At 43.9% G+C, this 25,199-nt stretch overlaps 1 protein-coding gene and 1 long non-coding RNA gene across 9 annotated transcripts in view; one reads left to right on the top strand and one right to left on the bottom strand.

Annotated features, from left to right (window-relative positions):
- The window catches only part of LOC133479524 (IQ motif and SEC7 domain-containing protein 1-like), a 78,317-nt gene that overhangs the window by 2,903 nt on the left and 50,215 nt on the right, over nt 1–25,199 (top strand). For 2 of the 5 annotated variants that reach the window (XM_061776923.1, XM_061776840.1), the window contains exon 2: nt 1,703–3,050. In XM_061776923.1, the coding sequence (XP_061632907.1) occupies nt 2,425–3,050 (626 nt within the window). In that variant the 5' untranslated portion in view covers nt 1,703–2,424. Of the gene's footprint in view, nt 1–1,699; nt 3,051–21,472; nt 21,987–25,199 lie in introns of those variants that run through there. The other 3 variants (XM_061776765.1, XM_061776684.1, XM_061777010.1) reach the window with 2 other exon arrangements.
- LOC133479819 (uncharacterized) lies at nt 3,195–17,589 on the bottom strand. 4 transcript variants are annotated; one of them, XR_009789101.1, is made up of 4 exons: nt 17,356–17,589; nt 16,327–16,443; nt 6,258–15,014; nt 3,195–6,183 (listed from the first exon to the last, which is right to left on the bottom strand). It is a non-coding gene; the product is annotated as an uncharacterized LOC133479819 (long non-coding RNA). The 4 variants fall into 4 exon arrangements; XR_009789092.1 differs by having other exon boundaries at nt 6,266–15,014; XR_009789082.1 differs by having other exon boundaries at nt 3,196–9,043; nt 9,886–15,014; nt 17,356–17,581.

Below are 25,199 nucleotides of genomic sequence, written 5' to 3'. Positions count from 1 at the left end.
ATGACAGATAATTGTGAAGAAACGTTCTTTTCTTTGTGACACACGTGATGATTCGCCGATGTGTCAAACGGCCGCAGTGTAGCGCCAACTACTGGCCAGCAGGACTTACTCGATGTCAATTTTTTTTGCTGGTATCGGCAGCCTTCACGGGTACCCGATACCTTGAGATAAGGTCGGTATCGGCCCGATACAATACCTGGTATCGGTACTCGCCCATCCCGACTTTCGACCGATGAATTTCCTTTCAGGGGGACCTCAACATGCTCCCAAAAAATGGATGCATTTTAGAAGTTCCTAACACGGCCCACTGAGGAGCACCTCCTGGAAAGTCGAAAGAAATCACCAGTTGCACAGACCGACATGAAATTCAGCGGGCATGTCGAGCACAACGGGAGGCACGAGCAAGCCTAAAAAATCCATGCTCTAATTTGAACAGGAAGTCAGCCATTTTTGTTTGAAGCAGCCATTTTGAGCAAATTCCTAGCCTCGTGTTTTGACGAACTCCTACTAGGGAATTCTCGCGTTCGGGAGCGGCTATCCTAAACCGGGTTTACCTGCAGACTTGTTGTCATTCCGATTGAAGATCTCTGGTCAACTTTTTACATGTGAGATGATCAATTTCAATCTGGTGTATACATGTGACACATTTAATTGGAAGAGCCATTTTACAGGCGTGTCGTATGAAGATTGATGACTTATCAAGATGGAGGAGTCAGTCAACTGTTAATTAAGCCCAATAGATGCGATTGTTTTGATGCTTTTATTAAAGCAACAGCTGGAAAAAAGCAAGTTACAAGTCGTGAAAAACAAGATGTGATTCACAGACCGGCTCTGCTAGAAAGCCGCCATGTTGTCAAGTGCGTAAACGATGACATCACCACGCATTTACGCCAAGACAGAGCACGCGCAGCCCGACACCGTTCCGATTCACGCTTTACCCAACAAAAATGTACGTCTAATTCGATAAAAGGAATATTCCATCCCTTTGCCTGTTTATTCTGATTGAAGTGTTTACATGGAGCATTTTCATTCGAGGCTAGGGAGCCTGTGAACCGAGTCGCTTCACATAAACTAACATTTTGCCCGTTTTTTTTCTATTCTTTGCAATCTTGGAGTTGGTTTGTTTGTTTTGTATGTTGGCAGAGCATAGCATGAAGGTTTGATCATCATTTCGAGGATTCAGCAGAAAGTAGCGCCATCGGGAAAGTTGAAAAAAATCAGCCCCTGATGCCAGTTTCACCGATTGACGTGAATTTAGACAACATGTCTATCATAACAGTACGCACGAAAAAGTCTCGAGCCCTGAATTGCAAAGGAAGTCAGCTATTTTGGGCGCGTTCCAGTTGCGCTTTGGCAAAATCCTGCTAGGGAATTCGCCCGATATGAATGATTCCCAATCAGAAGCAGTGACTGTTTTTGCCTATGCCATGTCATGTGGGCGGAGATTGGCGTCCAAGTTTGCCGATCATTTGGAGAAGAACGTTCATCATTAAGCATGCGGCTTTAATTGTTACAATTGTGATTGTCGCCTTAGCCATATGGTACTGAAACAGTTTCTGTCTCGACATGTTTTGAGAGTGACGGATTAGACAAGAAAAAGGATGAAGGGTGTGATGTTTGTGATGATTCCGATTCCCGCGGTCCTCATCTCTTTTACGTTCTTCACTTGTCTTTCATGGAACGGGTGCACGCCGCCAAGAAGGATCCGCAGTGAGAAACCTGGACACGACACCGGACGACCGTCCACCTGCGGCAATTGTGGGATGAGGCGCGGTGCTGGTGAACTTGCCAAGGAACACGCTGAGCGTTTCTCCTTGTGAGAAGATAAAGGATTGAAAAGACTCTCTCTCCAATTGTTTTCCAGGATCTCCCCATGTGGGAAGTGGCTGCGTAGTCATCTTGTTTTTTGTTTTGGTGGGGGGAAGTTGTCTTTGAACAGGACACTGACGGGAAAATGACATCTGATTTTGATGACGTGTCAAAAGATGGCCACTCTGAACTTCTTGCTGGCGTTGACAAAGCGAATACAAGTGACTGATTGATCAAACCTCGACTTGGAGTAAACTCCTTCAGTGCTTGATTCTGTCCTGTCTTTCCTCCATTATGGCTCTCGAGTATTCCTTCATTGCAGATGTGAAGGCCACCGGGGAGTCCTGACTGAAGTGGGAATGCTCCACAAGTCCGCCAAGCCTTCCGATCAGCGGCAGAAAGTCCCAGATCCATCTTGATCTTCATATCCGACCTTGAAGAACAAGTGCTCCTCTCCCCCCCACTTTTTCCAGTGGGGGGGAGGGCGGGGCTTAGTTAGCTGGTAGTCGGGTAGTTGTTTTTATTTTAGATGTTTTGACCACTTCAAGTAGGAAGTCACTTTTTTTTAGCTTCTCTTGCTCGTGGCCTCACATAGGTCTAATCTAGTTGTTAGCCATGGATGCTAATCAAGGCCCAGGCCAGGGCAGCCCGGAAAGTCCGAATCGTGCGGTGGAGTACCTCCTTGAACTCAACAACATCATCGAAAGCCAGCAGAAGCTTCTGGAAACGCAGAGGCGGCGCATTGATGAGCTGGAGGTCCAGCTAGACCGCCTCAGCCAGGAGAACAAGGACCTGCGCTTGGTCCGTGAGCCCGCCGCACCGCCTCCCCCCGCACCTCCTGCGGAGCCTCGTCTTCCTCCTCCTCCCCCGCCGCCGCCTCCCACTCACTTCTCCTCCGTTCCCAGCAAGAACCACCATCTCCACCGCAACAAGCCTCCCACCTCCATCCCACTCAACGTCAGCCACAACCACCAGCACCATCACTACAATAGCAACTCCACGGTCCACCTTCCCGCTGCGGCCCCCGCCTCGCAGGTCCCCGCGCCGGCCCCTCCACCGCCGCCGCCTCCCATTCCCCCCCGGGAGCAGCCGCGGGGGCACAGCCGTCTGAGCCGAACGGCGTCCACCAGCACCGGAACCAACACCAACTTTGTGGAGAAGGAGAAGGAGCGCCTGGAGCGCCTGCACAGGAGTAACGCCGCCAACAACCACCACGCCCACACGCTGCACCACCACAAAGCGTAAGTTACCGCTTCACTTTTTCAGAGACGCACACGCCAAAGTCGCAAGAAAACACACAAATGTTTTCTTTTCGGGTTAAGATAATGTTAAAGGAGACATATTGTGTGTGTGTGGGGGGGGGGGGGGGGGGGGTCCAGACCCTAAAACAGGTTCAGGTGCCTTAATTACATGACTTTGACATGCTTTCCTCAAAATACAAGGGATCAAGAATTACAGCACAATTCCTCATCCATCCATTCAATTTCAAAAGCGCTTATCCTCATTGGGGTCAGAGGTGAGCTGGAGCCTTTCCCGGCTGAATTTGGGGAAGAGGCGGGGTCACCCTAGACTGTTTATCAGCCAATTACAGAGCACATACGGTGTAGACAAACAGGCATTTACACTCACATTCGCACCGACGGACAATTTACCGTCTTCATTAACTTTTTATATTTGGGAGCGAGCCGTACTACCTGGAGCCAGGATTCGAACCAACAACCCCAGAATTGTGAGGCAGACGTGCTAACCACTGGTCGATTGTCCCGTTTTAAAGGGCGGGGGCGGCGGTCCTATCATGCAAATGAGGCATTGCTCACCCCACCTCCCTCTACTGCGGGGCCAGCGCAGGCCACGACTTTTCTTACTAGGGGCGGAGCAATTTGCTGAGCCCCGAGCTTAAAAGAAAGTGCAAATTGTGAATCGGATGTGAGCCCCCATATAGACAGTAAAACAGCATGGATTGCATTTTCACTGGCGGGGGCAGCACTTACTCTCCGAGCTGCAGACTTTTACCTGTCAATAAGTGCAGCAGATTTGTGCGTTTTGAGCATGCAGCTGACACAATACCAAATACAAATAACCCCATCCACTTTTCTTTAGTCCCGCTGAAATTAGCCGGTATTTAGGGCGCGGTCCCGTCCCATGTAGATGAGCCACTGTTCAGCCCCTCTACTGCAGGGCCAATGCCGAAACCGGCTTTGGTTTTTCAAGTTTTTCTTGTTTTCAAGTAGCCCCGAATGTGAAGAAAAAAGCAAGCCCCCATATGAACAAAGTAAGATTCTATTGTGTTTTCCCTGGTGGAGGCAGCACTTCATCACCACACTGCCCAATTACACTTGTCCATTGGTGTAGTAGATCTGTGCAAGTGCCGCATGCAGACATGTCGGTAAACAAATATCCCCCTCCCAACATGTTGAAATGCGTGCCGGTTATCAGAAGCTAACGGTGCTGTTAGCTGATGCTAATCTATGCTAAGACTGCAACTCGATTTAGCTTTTGGCTTTGACGTGATCGTGCTTCCCTGCTCTGAATGGCGGATCTTGGACCAGCATAGCTGCTAAGTCAGCGGTGAAACACGGTGTGTGGGCGGATTATGTAAATTATTCCCACAGTTGCTCACAGACACATTTTGGGATCTCATCAGCCAACAAAAGATTGACTTGGTTGCCACACTTGACGGCTGAGCAGGCACTCGAGAGACCCGATTGTTCGTCTACAAATAGTCACTTTACTTATTATTTGTACGACTGTACAATTTGTATTTCTTGCTCAAACATTTGTCCAAACTCGAGTTTGGACTCTGATGACAATTTAGCAGCAGGTGCTATGCTAACATGCTAAATCTGTGCTGAGTCCATCCGTTCCTTTCGCCAAACACGTCGTCACTGATGTTTAGGATCGGTGTGTTACTGTAGTTGACGCCCCCTTAAAGTCTTATATAATGATCTGTATTAATAGTTTATAATACAAACTATGATCTCAAACCAGTTTAAGGAAATCTCAAATTCTTACAACATTATGTTCAAAAATAAATGTGTTACACATTTCCCAAAAATGCACTGTACATGCATGTGATCATGCACATGCAGCAAAGACTGTTTGTACTTTTCACTCACAACCCAGGTTAAACTAAGCTCCTCCCAAACACACAAAGCTTGTGTCAGTCCAGATGTACATGACTGCACTCCTTTCCTATTTAAACAGATCTTTGGCGGAATCTTGTCGCATCTTCACAAACGGGAATTCCTGACTTGTGAACTGTAAATATGCGGAGGATTAGTGTAATCATTTTCCAACCAATTAAGTGAAATTAGATCATTTCCCACAGTTCATCTGTTAATCCCTCACGGCACACTAATGTGCTGAGACAGGGTGGTTGGGAATTGATGATAATCGTCGCGACAAACTCGGACACGATGCCGCACATTCTTAGGTCTTAAGTCGTCGCGTAGTTGCTTGGCAACGCAATCTTTCGGCGCACCCCATCAGGAAGTGAACGTTGTCCCGTGCGAATCGCCGGCACCTCCTTTCTCGTAGAATCTGACACCGAGCACTGGTCACGGCGCCTGATGTTGCTAGGCAACTGCGGACAGCCCGCTGGAAGGAGCGCGCTCGTGCACGTGCGCTGAGCGTGTGCGACACTCGCTAATGCTGACAAGCGTGGCTGCCTTCTCCCAGGCGGCTGAAATGCGGCCGTGACTCATTCAGATGTCTTCTTTGTCGTCGTCCTCTGCAGCTCCCACAGTGAAAGCTTAAGATTTTCCCATAATTTTTTAGGTCGATTTTTGGATCGTTTGCAGTCATGTTTCGTGTGTTTGTTTTACAAATCCCAATTCCACTGAAGTTGGGAGGTTGCGTAAAGTGTAAATAAATACAGAATACAATGATTTGGAAATCCTTTTCAACCTGTATTCAATTGAAGACACAAAAAAGACAAGATATTTCATGTTGGAAGTGATAAACTTTATTATTTTTTTGTAAATATTGCCTCATTCTGAATTCGATGTCTGCGATGTGTTCCCAAAAGTCTGAGACAGGGGCATGTTTACCACTGTTTTATAAAACTTTTCCTTTTAGCAACACTCAACAAGCGTTTGGGAAGTGAGGACACTAATTGTTGAAGCTCTGTAGGTGGAATACTTTGCCATTCTTGCTTGGTGTACAAATTGAGTTGCTTCACAGTCCGGAGTCTCCGTTGTGGTATTTTGTAGACATTTTCAATGTGAGACAGGTCTGAACTGCTGCCAGGCCAGTCTAGTACTCGCACTCTTTTACTAGGAATTAAGCCACGGTGTTGTAACACGTGCAGAATGTGGCCTGGCATTGTCCCCGAAAAAGAACTTGCTTGGATGGCAGCATGTGTTGCTCCAAAACCTAAAATGTACCTTTCAGCATTAATGGTGCCTTCACACATGTGCAAGTTACCCATGCCATGAGCACTAACATACCCCCATACCATCACAGATGCTGACTTCTCTTCAACTTTGCGCTGATAGAAATCCGGATGGTCCTTTTCCTCTATGGCCCGGAGGACACCATGTCGATGATTTGCAAAAGCCATTTGAAATGTGCACTCGTCAGATCACAGCACACTTTTCCACTTTGCGTCAGTCCATCTCAGATGAGCTCAGGCCCAGAGAAGCTGGCCGGCGGCGTTTGTGGCTGTTGTTGAGTTATGGCTTTCGCTTTGCATGGTAGAGTTTTAAAAAAAAAATAACAATAACATACATCAGTTTGAACATGAAATAGCTTGTCTTTGTAGTGTATTCCAATGAATCTAGGTTGAAAAATATTTGCAAATCCTTGTATTCAGTTTTTATGTTTTGACACATCATCCCAACTTGGATGGAATTGGGGTTTGTATTTGTTATTTTGCACATGTATCTCTAATTTCCTATGTTCACTGATTGGTGATAATGTTGTAGTTGTTTTTTGCTCAACTAGACTTTTCAAACAGACACTGAAAGCTAACACACGTCCTACTAGGTTAAGCTCCGAAAATGTTGGGGATGACGCTCACATCAGCGTCAGCCAGTCTCATCATCATGTGAAGGTCGTACACCCATCCGTTGGTGAATTGCACACGAGAGGCCAATGACTCGAAATATTAAAACTAATCCAAAGTGTAGGCACTCACACTACACACAAGGTAGACAAAGATGGCCGTCGTACACAACGGAGGCAGTCAGGATTACTGTTCCACTCAACATTTGACAATCTGTTCATTTTTCACGAGCTCCTAACATGTCAGACGCGTCCACAATGCAAGGCAGTGTGACGACGCGATCACAAGTCCTGTTCTAAGGTTAGCCTTTTGGACCGAGTGGCGAACTTCTCCAGCGGACTTTGAGTGAGACTTGTGAGGGTTATTCCGCTTGGGAAGTATTCCACCATATTACTCCCTCCAACCGCCGGCCGGGCAATTGTTTTATCTGTAGCGGAGTCATCGTCAAAGAAATTTCTGTACCGCTTTCTCACAACTTTTACCGTCGCCATCACGTTAATAGTAAATACATTTCGAACCGACCCTTTTTGGACATAATGAATCCGCTCTATGTGGAACGTCATGTGACCAACGCGGAATACGGGATAGTTGACTTCCTGTGTTTGCTACGCTAACCAGTGTAACTCGGATTGATGACACGATAGTGTCAAGCCAGATTGCTAAAAAAAAAAACAATTTTATGGCGGGTGTCATTGGGCAAAAAGTTACATGCATTTATATATGATATAAACATGAACAAAGCCTAAACATCGACTATTGTTGGCTTTGGTGGCTCTGTGGTGACATCTTGTGTCTAAAAAAGACATGGCTCGGCACTTGCGTCTACGTGCGGTCGAGCCCAGAGTGTGGAAAACATGACAAAAGTCCAATTTCCATGCCAAGTCCTCTTTAAGGCCACAATGTCACCATTTTTAAGCCTTGGTGGAGGTCTGCTCGTTTGTTGCCTCTGTGCTCTTGTTTGCAGCTTCATTCTAAGTCCAATGCAAGTACACATCTTTCTGTTGTCCACCTCCACATCCACGCACACAGTGTGTCTTCTATTAGGCCACATTCAAATGAGACACAAAGGCGGCTGGTGCTGATGGGAGGGGGTTGTCATGGAAACAGTTCAGGAGGCTCATGCAGATCCGCGTGAGCGTGAACATGGCTGCCAGTTTGCCAGCCGTTTTTTGTCGAGTTTGCTGGCGCCATCTAGCGCTAGCCGTCTGAAGCGCACTCGTAGCTCAAATTTTTGCTCGTGTCCCAAAACAAAAACAAAGCGCTAACTCGTATCTGGAAAAACTTGTAAGTCAAGGCACTCTTATCTCAAGTTTTTCAGTGAATAGCTTGGGATGGGTTCCAAAGAAAAAACATGAACGGGTAAATGTGTCAATACAGCGGACCCCGCTTGTTGTTCTTTTTTTTTTTTTTTTTTTTTTCTTGATTCATTTAGAGGCGGCACGGTGGCCGACTGGTTAGAGCGTCAGCCTCACAGTTCTGAGGTGCGGGGTTCAATCCCCGTCCCCGCCTGTGTGGAGTTTGCATGTTCTCCCCGTGCCTGCGTGGGTTGTCTCCGGGTACTCCGGTTTCCTCCCACATCCCAAAAAGATGCATGAATTGGGGACTCTAAATTGCCCGTAGGCATGACTGTGAGTGCGAATGGTTGTTTGTTCCTATGTGCCCTGCGATTGGCTGGCAACCAGTTCAGGGTGTACCCCGCCTCCTGCCCGATGACAGCTGGGATAGGCTCCAGCACGCCCGCGACCCTAGTGAGGAGAAGCGGCTCAGAAAATGGATGGATGGATGATTCATTTAGTTTTTTTTCCGACCCTGAAAACGTCAGTTTATCGCTGATTATCCAAGAATTGTTATGTTTGGGAATCACCAAACTACATGACCGCATGACGATTGTGGCGACGAGCTCGGACACGATGCCGAACGGGAGAGCGCAGTCGTTGGCTGGACTCATCACCGTGGCGATCGCGACCTCTTCTGCGCTCACAATTTGGGTTAATTTGATTGCTTTGATTGTGAGTACATTTCGCACATTTTTGGCCCACTTGTTTACTCGCTTGGCAATGTGAGCTTTTCGGCGTTCCCCATCAGGAAGGTCCTTTGCAAATCGCTGGAGCGGCTCCAGAGAGGAACAGAGTCCAACCCCCTTCGAGAGGAGAAGTGTTGAGGCGAGGCCGACCACAGTGGGCCCAAGGGGAAGGGATGGGGACGGGCTGGACCGCGAATTGTGAAAATCTGCAGATAATAGATGCCCATTATAAAAAAAAACAAAAAAAAGAACAGAAAGAAAAAAGAAAACAAAAATGCAAAAAATTGGGAAAAATATTGAAAAAATGGGGGGGGGGGGAAATCCACTGATGAGTGAATCCACAGGTGCCGAATCGTAAATATGTGGGGCTTGCCATTGGCAATTTTATTTTTGACTTCTTTCAAGGAAAAATTTGCTTGAAACAAGTGAAAATTGTCTTCAAAACAATTAACCTTTTTAGGTGCTGAATCTTATTTTCAGTGTAAGCAGATTAGTTTTGAGACTTCTGACGAGAAATAAGACAAATATTCTTGGTAAGAGATTGCGTTTTTGCCGGATTCTGCTTTATTAAGCAACGTCCCAACTTCATTGGAGTTTGGCTTTGTATTAGTCGCAAATATCATGCAGTGAAAATGTGTTATTAGTCAATGAATGGGACGATGAGAGATCGTGTGTTAAATGGAATTCATTTCATAAAGTGCAGTACATGACTTTGTATGACTTGCCTTATGTTGCAAATCATCAAAAGTTGTTGCTACTGTATGCATAGCGTGAATGCAAAGTGTGTCAGACAAGTTCCAGGACTGGTGTCACAAAAGGTATTTCCAACCGAAACTAAAGTGGGCCAGACGATCGACCTTCACGTCGACAAAAACACCCTGCGGCTTCCTTCCTTTGCTTCGTTCAGTGCACGAGAAGAAGCGAGAGTTTTGGCAGGAAAACTCATGGCTGCTTTACCATGAAGACACGCCTACTTGCAACACCCTGAGCATCTGACTGTTCCTGGCAGAGAAGAACATCGGTGTGCTGGAGCAATCCCCCTTCTCACCTGACTTGTTTCCGTGTGATTTTCTTTTTCTTTTCAAAACTCAAGGGGTCATCCCATTTTGAAGACGAAGATGACAAGATGGCCGTGACGACGGAGCTGTGGATGATCCTGAATCAATGCAAAGATATAAATATAAAATAATACACGTCCACACAGGGCGCCGCGTCTGAACCGGGAATGAATTAGTACGTCACTGCATCACTTCAGAACGCGAGCAGGTTAAAAGTTTATTGTTTATATTTTAAAATAAATATTTGTTTGTAAGATAAGATAACATTTATTGGTCCCACAATGGGGAAATGTGCATCCTCTCATGTATAGGAAATACAATACGGAATACAAATAGCGTGTAAGAGAAGACGTAATTGCATTTCTTCTTCTCCCATGTACTACTTGTATGCGTTCAAGAAGTACACTGCACAAAATAGAAACCAAAACTATTGTTCATACTTCAATTATACAATTCAGTCTATCATATTTGCAAAATAGAGTGCTGAGTTTTAATTTGGATGTTTGAGATCTGATTAAGCTGATTTAACGGACTTACATTAAAAAAACATGTATTTTTTGTTTGTTTGTTTGTTTGGTTTGTTTTTTGTTTTGTTTTTTGTTACCAGGGATGAAAATAGAATTGGCAAAGGTGAATTAATCCATAGACAGATATTTTTGGACGATGGAACGTCACAATCTCATATCGCACTTTAATTCAGGCCGGAACTGTGTACACCATTACAAGTTTGATGTAATAAAAACATCAGAATGACAAATATAGTAGCCATAATTCATTATCGATTATGATTATGACTGTCACACATAAATTGAAAATGTGGAAATTAAGACAAATTTGGACAAATTGTTCCGGAAGTGAATTTTTAGAGGTTGGCAGCTCTGCCGATTGAAGGCGTGGCAGAGAAGCGCGTGAAACCGATGGGGGATCACCTTGAGGGGGAAAAAGTTGGAATTTGGAGTTTGGATGTGAAATCCGTATTTTGTGACACCAGTCCTGGGACTTGTCTGACACACCTACTCGTATTTTGGAGCAAGAATGTTGTATAATTTAGCGACAACAAGGCGCATACGCCTCAAGTTGGCCTTTGCTGCAAAGCGTGCGTGTGCGTGCCATCATAAATAATCATTCAGCATTAACTGCCACGTGCAGAGTGAAATTACTGCTTGAGTTTGGGAGGCCAGTCTCTTCACGAGTTTCACGCGTTGTTGTTTGAAAGCTTTTTTTGCATCGTTGTTGTTTGCTTTTGTACGACTCGTGTTTATGCGTGAGTGTGTGTTTGCGCGCACGCTGCCGTGGAAACGAGGCTGGCCGATATGAATAGCGATGTGATGAATTACCTCTCCGAGGCGGGCCGCAAGACGGCACCCTGGGGTCCCGGTGTGTGCGCGCCTGTGCGAGTGTATGCGTGTAGCGCTTGCGTGTGCACATACTGTAAGTGTGTACGCATCTACAGTGCTGTGAAAAAGAGTTTGGCCCCTCCTCAAGTTCTTATTTTTGTTGCATAGTTTCCGCACTTTATTGTTTAAGCTCATCAAACAAATGTAAATATTAAAGGTAAAGGGAAGCCCGTTGGTCCGTCGGCAATATGCGTCCCCGCCAACACAGTCGGCGGAACCGGGAGCTTACTTACGGTGTGCGTTACGTTAATGTCGTCATGTTGTGACCTTTTCATTTCCATTGTGTCTTAATGTCGTTGTATAGTGGTTTTAATGTGTTGTGTTGCGCCTTTGTGTTTTGTTGTAGATTTAATGTGTTGTGTTGTGCTTTGAATGTCATTGTAGTGGTTTTAATGTTGTTGCTGTGCTTTGAATGTGTCGCGTTACGGCATTTGCGTTTGTTGTGGTCTGTGTCGGCCAGCGTAGTTCATGGTTGACACCGCTCTATTTTTGCTGAATTGCAACAATTGTGCAAGGAAGAACGGGCTAAAATATCTCCACGGAGATTTGAAATAGTCATTGGCAGTTGTAGAAAATGTTTGATTTGACTTGTTGTTGCTGCTGCTGAGGTCGGGTCAACCACTTCTTCAGTTTCGGGGGGCATTATTTTTCCCCACAGGCCTATGTAACTTTGAGTAGTTTTTTCGCTTAATAAATAAAATCACCATTTAAAAAGTGCATTTGCGGCACGGTGGACGACTGGTTCGCACATCTGCCTCACAGTTCTGGGGACTGGAAAAACCCGCCCCCGCCTGTGTGGAGTTTGGATGTTCTCCCCGTGCCTGCGTGGGTTTTCTCCGGGCACTCCGGTTTCCTCCCACATCCCAAAAACATGCCTAATGGGTTAATTGACGACTCGAAAGTGCCCGTCGGTGTGAATGTGAGTGCGAATGGTTGTTTGTTTCTATGTGCCCTGCGATTGGCTGGCGACCGGTTCGGGGTGTACCCCGCCTCCCGCCCGAAGATAGCTGGGATTGGCTCCAGCAGGCCGTGACCCGTGTGAGGAGTAAAGAGCGATAAAGAAAATGGATGGATGGAAAAAGTGCCTTTCATGTTTATTTGGGTTATTTTTGCCTGATCCTTACATTTGTGTGATGAGCTTAAACATTCAAGTGGGGAAACTACGCCCAAAAATGAGAATTTGAGGAGGGAGCAAATACTTTTTTCACAGCCATGTTTGTGGATGCGTGTGTGTGCATGCACGTGTGTCGGTGCGTGTGTGCGTATCATTCCCTTTGAGGCGTTGCGTGTGGCGCAAGATGGCCGCCGGGGTTTGGGAGGCGAGCGTCTCCCCGATGTTGTTTGAAAGCGTTTTTGTCTTGTTGTTTGGTTTTTGTGCGACTTTAGCAGCGAGCGTAGATTACACGCAGGCCGCGTTACCGTGACAACATGTTTCTGGATTTTCAGCGGTTGCCCGTGACAACACGACTAGCCTCCTTTCTGGAGCTGGAGCTCTCCTTCTGACTCTTTGTGTCGTCAGTCAATCGGTCTTCGTCAGCTAATTCACATACATGTCCTGTAGTGTTATTCTGATGATGATTATTATTATGAATCATATCAAATGTCTGCCTTTTTGGCCAACTTTGATTCTGACAAATCTTAAATGTAAATGCACTAAATTCCTGTTGAGAAGATGGCACTGTAATTGATAAATATTACAACCCCAATTCCAACGAAGTTGGGACGTTGTGTTAAATATAAATAAAAAGAGAATACAATGATTTGCAAATCATGTTCGACCTATATTTAATTGAATACACTATAGAGACAAGATATTTCATGTTCAAACTGATACATTTTGTTGTTTTTAGCAAATAATCATTAAGTTAGAATTTTATGGCTGCAACACGTTCCAAAAAAGCTGGGACAGGTGGCAAAAAAGACTGAGAAAGTTGAGGAATGCTCATCAAACACGTGTTTGGAACATCCCACAGGTGAACAGGCTCATTGGGAACAGGTGGGTGCCGTGATTGGGTAGAAAAGGAGCTTCCCTGAATTGCTCAGTCATTCACAAGCAAAGATGGGGCGAGGTTCACCTCTTTGTGAACAAGTACGTGAGAAAATAGTCCAACAGTTTAAGGACAATGTTCCTCAACGTACAATTGCAAGGAATTTAGGGATTTCATCATCTACGGTCCATAATATCATCAAAAGGTTCAGAGAATCTGGAGAAATCACATCTTGTAAGCAGCAAGGCCGAAAACCAAGAATGAATGCCCGTGACTTTCGATCCCTCAGGCGGCACTGCATAAAAAACCGATATCAATGTGTAAAGGATATCACCACGTGGGCTCAGGAACACTTCAGAAAACCAATGTCAGTAAATACAGTTCGGCGCTACATCCGGAAGTGCAACTTGAAACTCTACTATGCAAAGCAAAAGCCATTTATCAACAACACCCAGAAACGCTGCCAGCTTCTCTCGGCCCGAGCTCCTCTAAAATGGACTGATCCAAAGTGGAAAAGTGTTCTGTTCTCCGACGAGTCCACATTTCAAATTGTTTGTGGAAATTGTGGACGTCGTGTCCTCCGGGCCAAAGAGGAAAAGAACCATCCGGACTGTTATGGACGCAAAGTTCAAAAGCCAGCATCTGTGACGGTATGGGGCTGTGTTAGTGCCAATGGCATGGGTAACTTACACATCTGTGAAGGCACCATTAATGCTGAAAAGTAAATACAGGTTTTGGAGAAACATGTGCTGCCATCCAAGCAACGTGTTTTTCATGGACGCCCCTGCTTATTTGAGCAAGACAATGCCAAACCACATTCTGCACGTGTTACAACAGCGTGGCTTCGTAGTAAAAGAGTGCGGGTACTAGACTGGCCTGCCTGCAGTCCAGACCTGTCTCCCATTGAAAATGTGTGGCGCATTATGAAGCGTAAAATACGTCAACGGAGACCCCGGACTGTTGAACAGCTGAAGCTGTACATCAAGCAAGAATAGGAAAGAATTCCACATCCAAAGCTTCAACAATTAGTGTCCTCAGTTCCCAAACGTTTATTGAATGTTGTTCAAAGAAAAGGTGAGGTAACACAGTGGTAAACATGACCCTGTCCCAGCTTTTTTGGAATGTGTTGCAGTCATAAAATTCATGAATTAAATAAAAAGAAATAAAGTTCATGATTATTTGCTAAAAACAATCAAGTTTATCAGTTTGAACATTAAATATCGTCTTTGTCGTGTATTCAATTAAATACAGGTCGAACATGATTTGCAAATCATTGTATTCTGTTTTTAATTTATGTTTAACACAACGACACAACTTCATTGAAATTGGGGTTGTATTATGTATGCCAACTAAGTCTTTAAAAATGTAATCTACTTGAAGAAGAAATAATATAAGTTCAAAAGAAAATGTGAATGACAGTTGAGCGCAGACCTCCGCCAAGGCAAGAGATTGAAGACATTTTGCACTAATGTCACTAGTGTATAAAGGTATAAACAATCAAGTACAACTATGTGAAAATTCAAAAATGTATTCCAAAATGTATTTGTACTCCCTTAGGTTACAAGACAGTTGGTTGTTTCATTTCACACTTGACGGCACTGCAGGCACGTCGTCCGGGCACACGACTACAGCGCTGCCTTGAAATATGAGTTGAACTCCTTGCTTGACCACACTTGGATCTCAAAGCTTTCCCAAATGAAATGAGCCGAAATCCCGTCGTTCTTCTCCGGCCGCCTAAAAACAAAACCAATTCGTTTTTTTTAATGTGATTTCTTTATTTTTAAGAAAAATGTACTCAACAGTATTGTACAGTATAAAAACAAACAGTAATAAACAACATTTACTTTCCACATAACCTGCAAACAAGGGAAATTAAGAGTACTGTACAAAACATCCATCCATCCATCCATTTTCTGAGCCGCTTCTCCTCACTAGGGTCGCGGGCGTGCTGGAGCCTATCCCAGCTGTCATCGGGCAGGAGGCAGGGTACACCCTGAACTGGTTGCCAGCCAATCGCAGGGCACATAGAAACTAACAACCATTCGCACTCACAGTCATGCCTACGGGCAATTTAGAGTCTCCAATTAATGCATGTTTTTGGGATGTGGGAGGAAACCGGAGTGCCCGGAGAAAACCCACGCAGGCACGGGGAGAACATGCAAACTCCACACAGGCGGGGACGGGGATTGAACCCCGCACCTCAGAACTGTGAGGCTGACGCTCTAACCAGTCGCCCACCGTGCCGCCTGTACAAAACATGACTGTACCCAATATTTTGTACGACCTTGTTCTTCATTTTCTGTGGTGTTTTTAGCGTTTGGCGAATCAGTTTAACGGCACAATAGCGCCACCGTCTGAAAATGTCCCTCCACTGCAAGGAAACCAATGTGAATTGACGGTGACTGGAGTTTGTGAAGTTTGCTGCCGCCATCTGGTGGCGGGGCTCTGAAGCGCACGTGTCTCTCAAAGACAAAAAAAAAAAAAACATCCTCGGGACAGTTCATGGATGATGTAATTTTACCAAATAAATCCTCTCAAATACAGTACATGTTATTGACGATATTCTAATAGTCACTGTGAGACATTTACATTGCCCGTTGCTCTTGCGTTTGTGGATAAATTTTCTACATCGCTTGTCGTCATTCGCTCGTGGGTGAGGCGGGTACACGCGTAACTGGTTGCCAGTCAGCGTGGGTACGGACCAGCGTTTCCCCAACGTTGATCGAGCCGAGGCATATATTTTACGTTTGCAAAATCTCAGGTTTTGAATCGAGCCTCATTTCAGTCCCCGCAAGTCACAAGTATCATATGAGCCAACTCAACTTGAGTTAGTTAGCTGGACTAACACGTTTTAATGGTCTCCAACCAGTCTTGGAATTGTTTATCACTTGAATGTCTTCTCAATTAAACCAACACGAAGCTTAGTTCATGTTTGACCAGCTATTGGTTAACTGAACGTTGTTAACATAGCCTAGCTGTCTCTGCGGCTTTTAGAGTGACAGATGACGACGTTGTGGTTGTCGTCTTTTATCTTTCAGTTGCAAACCTTGCATGTTGCTATTCTCTTTTGATCGAAACATCATCCTTGAATCCAAACGTGCTCATTTTCAGGTTCACGCGGCGGCCTCGTCGTTCGGCATCAGACGGTTGCCAGGTTCGCGTGCTACACACACACACAAAAAAAACATTCTCTGTTAAAAACAACAACAACAAATGGCACAGTGTGTCAAAAATGCCGATTTTCAAATGTAAACAGGTAAGACTTGTCAAGTCGTGGCCTTTCTAGGTGAAGCACCCCTAAAAGGAATCCCGACACCCCCCATCCTTTTTTTTATTTTTTTAAACTGTATGTTGTGTTTCAACAACCTAGAGAATTTGGAATCTCAGTACTCAATCGTAGCTCACTGTTGTTAGGTGGGACTCAGCTGAGCTAGCGATAGCAAACGACTCCCACTGCCCTCTGTTTGAACTGGAACGAGAGACGTAAGTTGCTGTGTCATGTACCTGGAATAACATTAATACGAAAGTCAAGGTGCGACTTAATAGCTCACTGACCGGCACGGCTCATTTTTACAATGAATCTCAATTCTCCTACACCTCCGAACCTGCAATCGCCCCTGGCTACAAATCAAGCGGCGTCTTCCAGTAAAGGTATCTGCTAAGTTTTAGCCAAGCAAGTCCCAAGTCCCAAAATTGGCAAGTTCGGTTTCCTAACAATCTCAGTTTGTGCATCATCCTCCCTCTCACTGTACACTGTACATGTGTAACATCTGTGATGCTAATGGCTAACTAGTACTAACAGACTGTGTGCTAACCACGAGCTGTCTCTCTTCTCTTGTTCTGGCCATGTTGCGCTACTAATTTGTGTGTAATGCTAACATTGCCGCACACAGCTAACGGTGGGGACGGTGCGCCGCCGGCTACGCTTCTGCTCTTGATTGTGTGCTAAGCTAATGTTGACGTAGTGTAGGTGTGCTTTGACTACTGATCGCAATGTAGCTGCGCTAAGCTCTGACCGTGCTAATGGTGTTTGTTTGTGTGCCTGTGTGTCGTCGTCGTCGTCGTCGTCTACCACCTTTCTGTGTTCCTCTCTTGACTTTATTTTTCCTTCTTTTCTCTCTCGTTCTCTCTCTCCCGCTGGCTCTCTCCCTCTTCTCTCTCACTTCCTGTCTCTCTAGCAACCCCGCCTCCTCTTGTCGTCCGTCCAGCATCACCACTCCTTCCTCCTCCGCCTCCTCCTCCTCTCTCTACACGTCCAGCCTCCCTCCTAACAGCCACGCCTCGTACCATCAGTACTGCTGCCCCGCGCGCCTCCGCCTGCCCAAGCCTCCCTGCGCCTTGCCCCCCGCCAACAAGCACCACGAGCAGGCAAGGTAAGGGCCACAGGCACCCCGACCCCCACCCACCCCACCCTTTCTCCCCACCGACTCGCTCACCCCCGCCCCCTCCCGGCAACGACCGACCACCGACGCGCCGTAAGAGCTCATCTGAAACAGTTTTCATTTTTGCCTGCAACAAGGCCGGGCAAAATATGGCTTGCTTCGTTCTCGAACGCGGCCCACGGAACATTCAAACGCATTAGAAGGACTCCATTTAAACAGGATTTATGAGATTAAATATTGATTTACCCCATTCAATAACTTTGCTGATTTGCTGGCAATAAGTCAAATAAACAACTGTAATTGTATTCAATCATTTAATTACAGAATAGATAAAGCCACGTCATTGCTCCGATAAATTTGGATTTACTTTATGAAGAAACCATTTGCTGACTGCTTCATTCTAAATGATGAAAATATTAGTCGAACAAACATGAGTAATTGTTTGAATTCATTTCAATTACAGATGAATTAAAACAGTGTTGTCGCTCAATTAAAATGTACGCATTCGTGTTGAGTTATTTGATGATTAAATCATTTGTTAAATGGTTTATTCTAAATGATACAAATATTAGTCAAAGAAACAATTGTAATTGTATTAAGTCATTTACTTACAGAATAATGAAAGCCACATCTTTGCTCAATTCAAATGTACATATTTTGATTTACTTTATGATTAAATAATTGGTGAATTGGTTTATTCTAAATTCTAAAAATATTAGTCAAACAAACATTTGTAAATGTGTTAAATCATTGAATTGCAGTGTCGTGTGCAGTGCAATTATACATACTGGAGGGGTTTTGTTTGTTTGTTTGTTTGTTTGTTTCCAAAATAAGACTTTTGCAAGCATCTGCTTTTACATTGGAAAACAACGATCAACATTTTTTGCCAGATTTGTGACGGATGTTACGGAACAAACCAGTAACCTCAATTTATGTTTGCGCATTTTCTGCACTGTCAGTTTGAAATAATGTCCTCTTATGGAAATGTAAAAAATATATATATTTTTAATCCAATTCATCAATTAATCGGAAAAATATCACCACGTTGCTCGATTATTAAACTAATCGTTAGTTGCGGCCGGACATATTAATTATGAATGAATTGTACAGAATTTGTCAGTTAATTGTAATTAAATTAAATATTAATAATATAAATACAAATTATTTTGTACACAAAATATTTAATAAGTAAAATTGATGCAAAAACTAACATTATCAATGTTATCAATATAGTTCATGTTAAATGTTCTTTTTATGACATCACGTCACTTTTATTATATTATTAATAATAAGTATTAATATTTATTCTCTGGCTGCATTCATTACGGACATGATCACATAACAAAATGAACACATTAAACCTTAGTTTGAAAACAAATTATACGAATTTTTTAAGAATAAACAAGAAAAGGAAAAAAGAAGGCTAGAACAATTTGATTCGAGACTTAATTTTTTTCTCTCTAGTTTTTTTTAATAATGTAAGTTAACGTGTACTATAACAAATAAACCAATCTAAAATAATACATTTTAAATGTTTTGTTTTTTATATGAAAAACAACAAAAGAAGTGACAGTAGAATGTTATTCTATTTTTATATTATAGATCCAAAATAATTCAAAAGAAAAATAATTTTCAAAAGGCCAGCAGAAGAGGTTTAATCTATATTTATTTATATTTATTTTTCATTTCATAAAGGAGGGTTAATAAATTAGGTTGAACGCAATTCACAAAATAGTTTAAACAATAAATATTGAAATATTTTAGGATTATTAATAATTAGAAAACACAAATATGCTTTTATTTTGTTCAAATCATATTTATAATAATAATAAAGTTACTAATATAATGTATTATAGCAATGAAATCAATTTAAAACATACATTATAATAAATGTTTGTAATAATTATATAAAATGTTACTACATTTAAAGACTTTAAAATCCATTTTCCTCACGCGGGTGGCGGGCTGCTGGAGGCGGGGTACACCCTGAACCGGTCTTTAAAATCATAGCTTTTTATGAAAATTAAAAGAGAAAAGGAAGCAAATAAGGCCATCAGAAGACTTTTCATTTTAAAAAAAGAATTATTTTGTCCCTCTTGATTGTTACGAACATAATATAGCAATTACATCAATTTAAAATAATACAAAAAACTACATTATAATACTTGTTTTTTTGGATTTCAAACAAAAAATGTTAATAATTAGATCAAATAAATGTTAATACATTTATTGAAATTCAAACAGATTTATGAAAATTAAAAGAGAAAATGTAAAATCAAATAATGCCAGTTCAAGTGGTTTAAACCTCTTTTTTAAAACATTTTCAATCAATAAAAAATGAAAAATCTTTTTTAAGGAAGGAAAGAAATCTGAAAATTAGGATCTGTTTAATCATTTTTTTCCTAGATTTTTGAACACTGAATTCAGGATAAATGAACAACTACAAATACATTGTAATGTTTAAAAACAATACAAATATGACAAATATTTCTAATAATTTAAATCATCATTATTTCCTCACACCGACATGCAAGAGGTTTTTTTGTCGCTAACCAAAACAGAAGCACCCACAGTAAATGCTAATGCTACTAAAAAAAGCAAAAGTGGCATATCAGCACTTTGTCAGCTGACGACCCAATTAGACGCACCCAGTTTAGCGTTAGCATTTAGCATCCCGTTGGCCGCTCATTATTATCCCCCCCCCCAAAACTGAAGCGTGTTGTCATCCATAAAATGTCACATTCTTCTCATCACATTGCGATTTTTTTTTTTTTTTTTTTTTTCCAATGCGATTCGGACTTTTTTTTCTGCCTACGAAGCCTCGTGCCCCATGACCCCAATGACCCCCAATGACCCCCTCTGAACCCCCATGATCCCCCCGCGACCCGCACTTGACATCCTCGTCTTCATGGCCTCACTGACATTTCCTCTTTCTTTCACTTTTTCATTTCTGTCCCTTTTTCGTTCTCTCTCTTTGATTTGTCTTTCTTTCGACTTCCTTTTTTTCCACTTGTATTACTTTCCCTTTTCTTTTTGTCTTTCCTTTCTTTGCCTCTTCATTTCTCTTTTTCATTTTCTGTTCATTTTCTCTTTCTTTGTGTTCTTCGGTTTGCTTTCTCTCTCTATTTGGATTGTTCTTTTTTCTCTCCATCCCTTGTCTTTTCTCTTTTGCCTTTCTTTCTCATTTCCTTGTTGTCGTCCCTTCTTTTCACCTCCTTTTTTTACATTTCTCTTTCCTTCGTGTCCATTCTTTCTTTCTCTTTCGATTCTGTCTTTCATTTTGTTTTCTTTTTACTTTTGTGTCCTTTTTCCTCTTTTTCTTTCCTTTTCTCCCTCCTTCTTTCACCTTTTCTTTCTTTCCTTGTCATTGTTTCCTCCATCTCTCGTACTTTTTCTCTTTCCCTCTTTCTCATGTTCTTTTTTTCTTTCCTTCCTTTTGTTCTTGCTTTTTTCCCCTCTTGACTTTTCTCCTTCCTCAACTTTCTCTCTTTTTTGATTATTTTCCTTCTCTCTCTCGTTGGTTCATCTTTTTGTTTTTTCTTTCTTTTTGATGGTTTCCTTATTTTTCTTTTGTTCTTATTTTTTTGTCTCCCTTTCTGTTTCTCATTTCCTCTTTTGTCTTTTATCTTTCCATTTCTCTTTCTCTCTCTCTTTTTCCTTCCTTCCTCTCCTTCCCCCGTCTGTCTTTCCGTCCGTCCGTCCGTCTGTCTGTCTGTTTGTCTCTCAGAGAGGAGGAAGATGATGACATCGCCCATCAGTTCTGTTGCCCCGCCTCCGAGTGCAGTAGCCCCTCCTCTAGGTAACCAGGGGCGACCATCGGCCCCAAGCGCCAATCCGTGTACAACCTCAAACGGCGCCGCCCGCCGCCGCCCGCCGCTGCCCAACCGAACAGCCGACGGAGGCCGGCGTTCGACGGATCCTAAATCTCGACGTGACCAAAGCGGCAAAGTGGAGCTTCCCCGGCGGAGAAGACAACGAGTCGGCCGCTCAGCTTCTTCTTTTCGCGTCAAAGCCGTGAACGCTTTTCCCGTCGAAGGACAACATATTTTGGGCGGGACGCTTTCTGAGCGGAATACGGCGCCTGAGTCCCGTTCACATCCCGCGGGTGACTCGCAGTGACTCCGCTCCGAGCTAGCGGCTCTCTTGCGGACGGAATGTCGCACACGAAAGCTCGCCGCTCCAAACTGGGGAGGACGGAGGACACGGGACTGCCACTGGCGCATTTGCGAGCCGGATGTCAACAAACCGGCTCGAATGTTCTCCTTACAGCTGCTTCCTTAGCCGACAGCGGGGACGACGACTTCTTGTTTGGAGCCAAACGTGTGTACGTGACTTTTGATTTGATCATGAATACGTTGTCTTGTGATTCCCGAGCAGAATCCAGAAGAAAACATTTTGTTGGTCCAAACAATCACTTAAGAGCCTGTCTCGTTGGCCTGGAGACAAGTTGGCGACCCGAGGGCAACTGGAGTCTCCGTCTCCGTGACGTCTCCTGGAGACGAGCTGGGAGTTGCGGTGAAATCGAACAATTGATTTCATTGGAGACCTTTTGGAGACTCCTCTGTATGCTCACTATGGTGAAAAAGCTACTTAAATTGACAAATCTTTCACCAATCGTCACCCAAATCTATGTGGCCACGTCAACCTCTGAAACTATCAGCACGATCAGCCCAATGTTTGGGATTTGGTAAACGTTAAAGCGTTTTCTTCCGGATTTTCTGAGCGTGGAACAGGCACACCGCACGCACACATACATAATAATATTTATTTCAAGAATATATATATATATTATATATTCAACAAAAATATAAACGCAACACTTTTGTTTTGGCTCCCATTTTTCGTGTGCTGGAGTCCAAGATCCAAAACTTTTTCTACATACACAAAAGGCCATTTCCCTCAAATATTGTTCACCAATCTGTCTAAATCTGTGTTAGTCAGCATTTCTCCTTTGTCGAGATAATCCATCCCAGCTCACAGGTGCTTACTAGACAGCATGATTATTGCACAGGTGTGCCTTAGGCTGGCCACAAGGAAATGTGCAGTTTTATCCCACGGCACAATGCCACCGATGTGGCACGTTCTGAGGGAGCGTGCAATTGGCATGCTGACTGCAGGAATGTCCGCCATGTTCATTTCGCTACCATAAGCAGTCTCAAAGGCGTTTCAGACGATCTGGCAGTACATCCGAGCGGCCTCACAACCGCAGACCACGTGCAACCACACCAGCCCGGGACCTCCACATCCAGCACGTTCACCGCCAACATCGTCTGAGACCGGCCGCCCGGACAGCTGCCGCAACAACCGGTCTGCATAACCAAAGAATTTCTGCAAAAAACTGTCAGAAACCGTCTCAGGGAAGCTCATCTACACGCTCGTCGTCCTCGTCGGGGTCTCGACCTGACTGCGGCTCGTCGTCGTAACCGACTTGAGTTCCTGTCACAACTTCGCACAGCCATTGAAGAGGAGTGGACGAGCATTCCACAGGCCACAATCAACAACCCGATCAACTCTATGCGAAGGAAATGTGTTGCACTGCGTGAGGCAAATGGCATTCGCACCACATACCGACTGGCCTTTTATTGTGGCCGGCCAAAGGCCCACCTGTGCAATAATCATGCTGTCTAATCAGCATCTTGATATGCCACACCTGTGAGCTGGGATGGATTATCTCGACAAAGGAGAAATGCTCACTAACACAGATTTAGACAGATTGGTGAACAATATTTGAGGGAAATGGCCTTTTGTGTATGGAGAAAAAGTTTTAGATCTTTGAGTCCAGCTCACAAAAAATGGGAGCCAAAACAAAAGTGTTGCGTTTATATTTTTGTTCAGTGTGTACACACACACACATATATACCCGTATGTGTGTGCGTGTACTGTATATAGACTTTCCAGGTGAACTGGTGGTCAGGTCGACGTCTCCGAGGCGTCGTCCCGGTGAGGGCGCAAGCAATATTTTGGCCCCGACTGATCAGTCTCGGCAGTCTCTGCGCCGTCTCCGCCGGTGAGATGGGCCCTTAAGCGACACGCTTCCTCCACACTCATCCTCACCTCACGCGAGGTGGTTTGATGTTGATAAAACACTCCAACTCTAGTTCTTTTGGTGTCAGCATGGGCGTTCCATTAAATGTCCTTGCTCGATGAATGAATGAATTTTTGCTATTGTTTTATATAATTTACGTATATTGTTGAGCAAAATAACGCTGCTCGGATGAGTTAGCGGAAGGGGGTTTGCACGGATGTAGCTTAGCTTAGCCTAGCATAGTTGAAAGTGGAATGAAAGTGAACCAACAGCGCAAGAAGTGCTGAGTCACGGCTTGTTTGGACCACTGAAATGTATCGCGTGTAGTTATATCAAAAGAAGCCTCACTATGAGTTTCAGAAGGTAACAAAGTGAATTTCCTCAAATAGTGGCCCTCCCTCAAAAAGACCGGGCCCAAATTCTTGGGCCCTTCAAAACAAATCTCAAAAAGACACCTCTTGCCCCCATCTGGGAAACCCCCCAAAAAAACTGCTGACCCCATTTCAACTCCATTGCTAACCAAAACAGCAGCACCTAGCGAGGCCTGTAAACGCTCCTTTCAATGAATGAAAGTGTACAGTGTACGCCAGTTCAAAAGAGGCATATTGAGCATTGTTTTTCACAATTTAAAACACTTTCACCGCACCCATGTTGATAACTTAGCGAACACGATTAAAACATTATTATCAGAAGCTATTGCTGTGGAAAAAAAAAGAGTTAACTAATTCAAACCTGTGATAACACTGCAGTTCTGCTTATCTTTTGGCTTTGATATGAACTTGGAACTTGGGCCAGCCTAGCTTCCCTGTCATCGGGTTCGGAACTTGGTGTGGGGTCGGTTACGATGTTAATTAGCCCCACTGTTTGCTAACAGTCCACACACACAATTTGTATACAATAGGGGTCGAACGACTTCAGATTTTTTGTAGTCGACGCGAAGGTGATGATAATCGAGTGGATTTCGATTAATCGATGACGTCATTGATATTTCTTGATGTTGTCAACTGGCTGTGCGTGCCGACAAACAGAGCAAAGTTCATCCAATCACATTCAGACAGTCACTCGTCCGCTGGCCTTCCGACACATTCAACGCCTTGCAGACAGTTGGAAAGTGGAAAGCCAATTTACGTAACACAACTGCTCGCTGCAGTATATAAAATATATATAAAAAAAAAATTTTAATCGAGAAGGGCGGAATGTTTTGCAATAATGTTTTGTTGCAAATCTGCAGCTGTGTTACGTGAATAGTTTTATTAAGATCTGACTGTCTGTGAGTCCATGAAGGCATCTGTGGTTTGTGATTGGATGAGTGAGTCAGGGGGCGGGGCCAGTGGAAGCGGGAAGAGGATTGCGAGCGTTTGTCTGCAGGATGAAGGATGTCGACCGAGAGCTTTTTCTGGCAAGATTAAAGGTACATTTTCACAATAAAGAGGTTATTGATTGACCAGCGCTCGTCTTGGTTTCATCTTCCAGGCAGACACGTTAGATTGTCTTTCTTTTCACTGATACAGG

Source organism: Phyllopteryx taeniolatus, chromosome 1 (assembly GCF_024500385.1).
Source record: "Phyllopteryx taeniolatus isolate TA_2022b chromosome 1, UOR_Ptae_1.2, whole genome shotgun sequence".
NCBI classification, from domain to species: Eukaryota; Metazoa; Chordata; class Actinopteri; order Syngnathiformes; family Syngnathidae; genus Phyllopteryx; species Phyllopteryx taeniolatus.
Note: the sequence above shows the minus strand (reverse complement) of the source record. Positions and strands in the feature narration are given on the sequence as shown.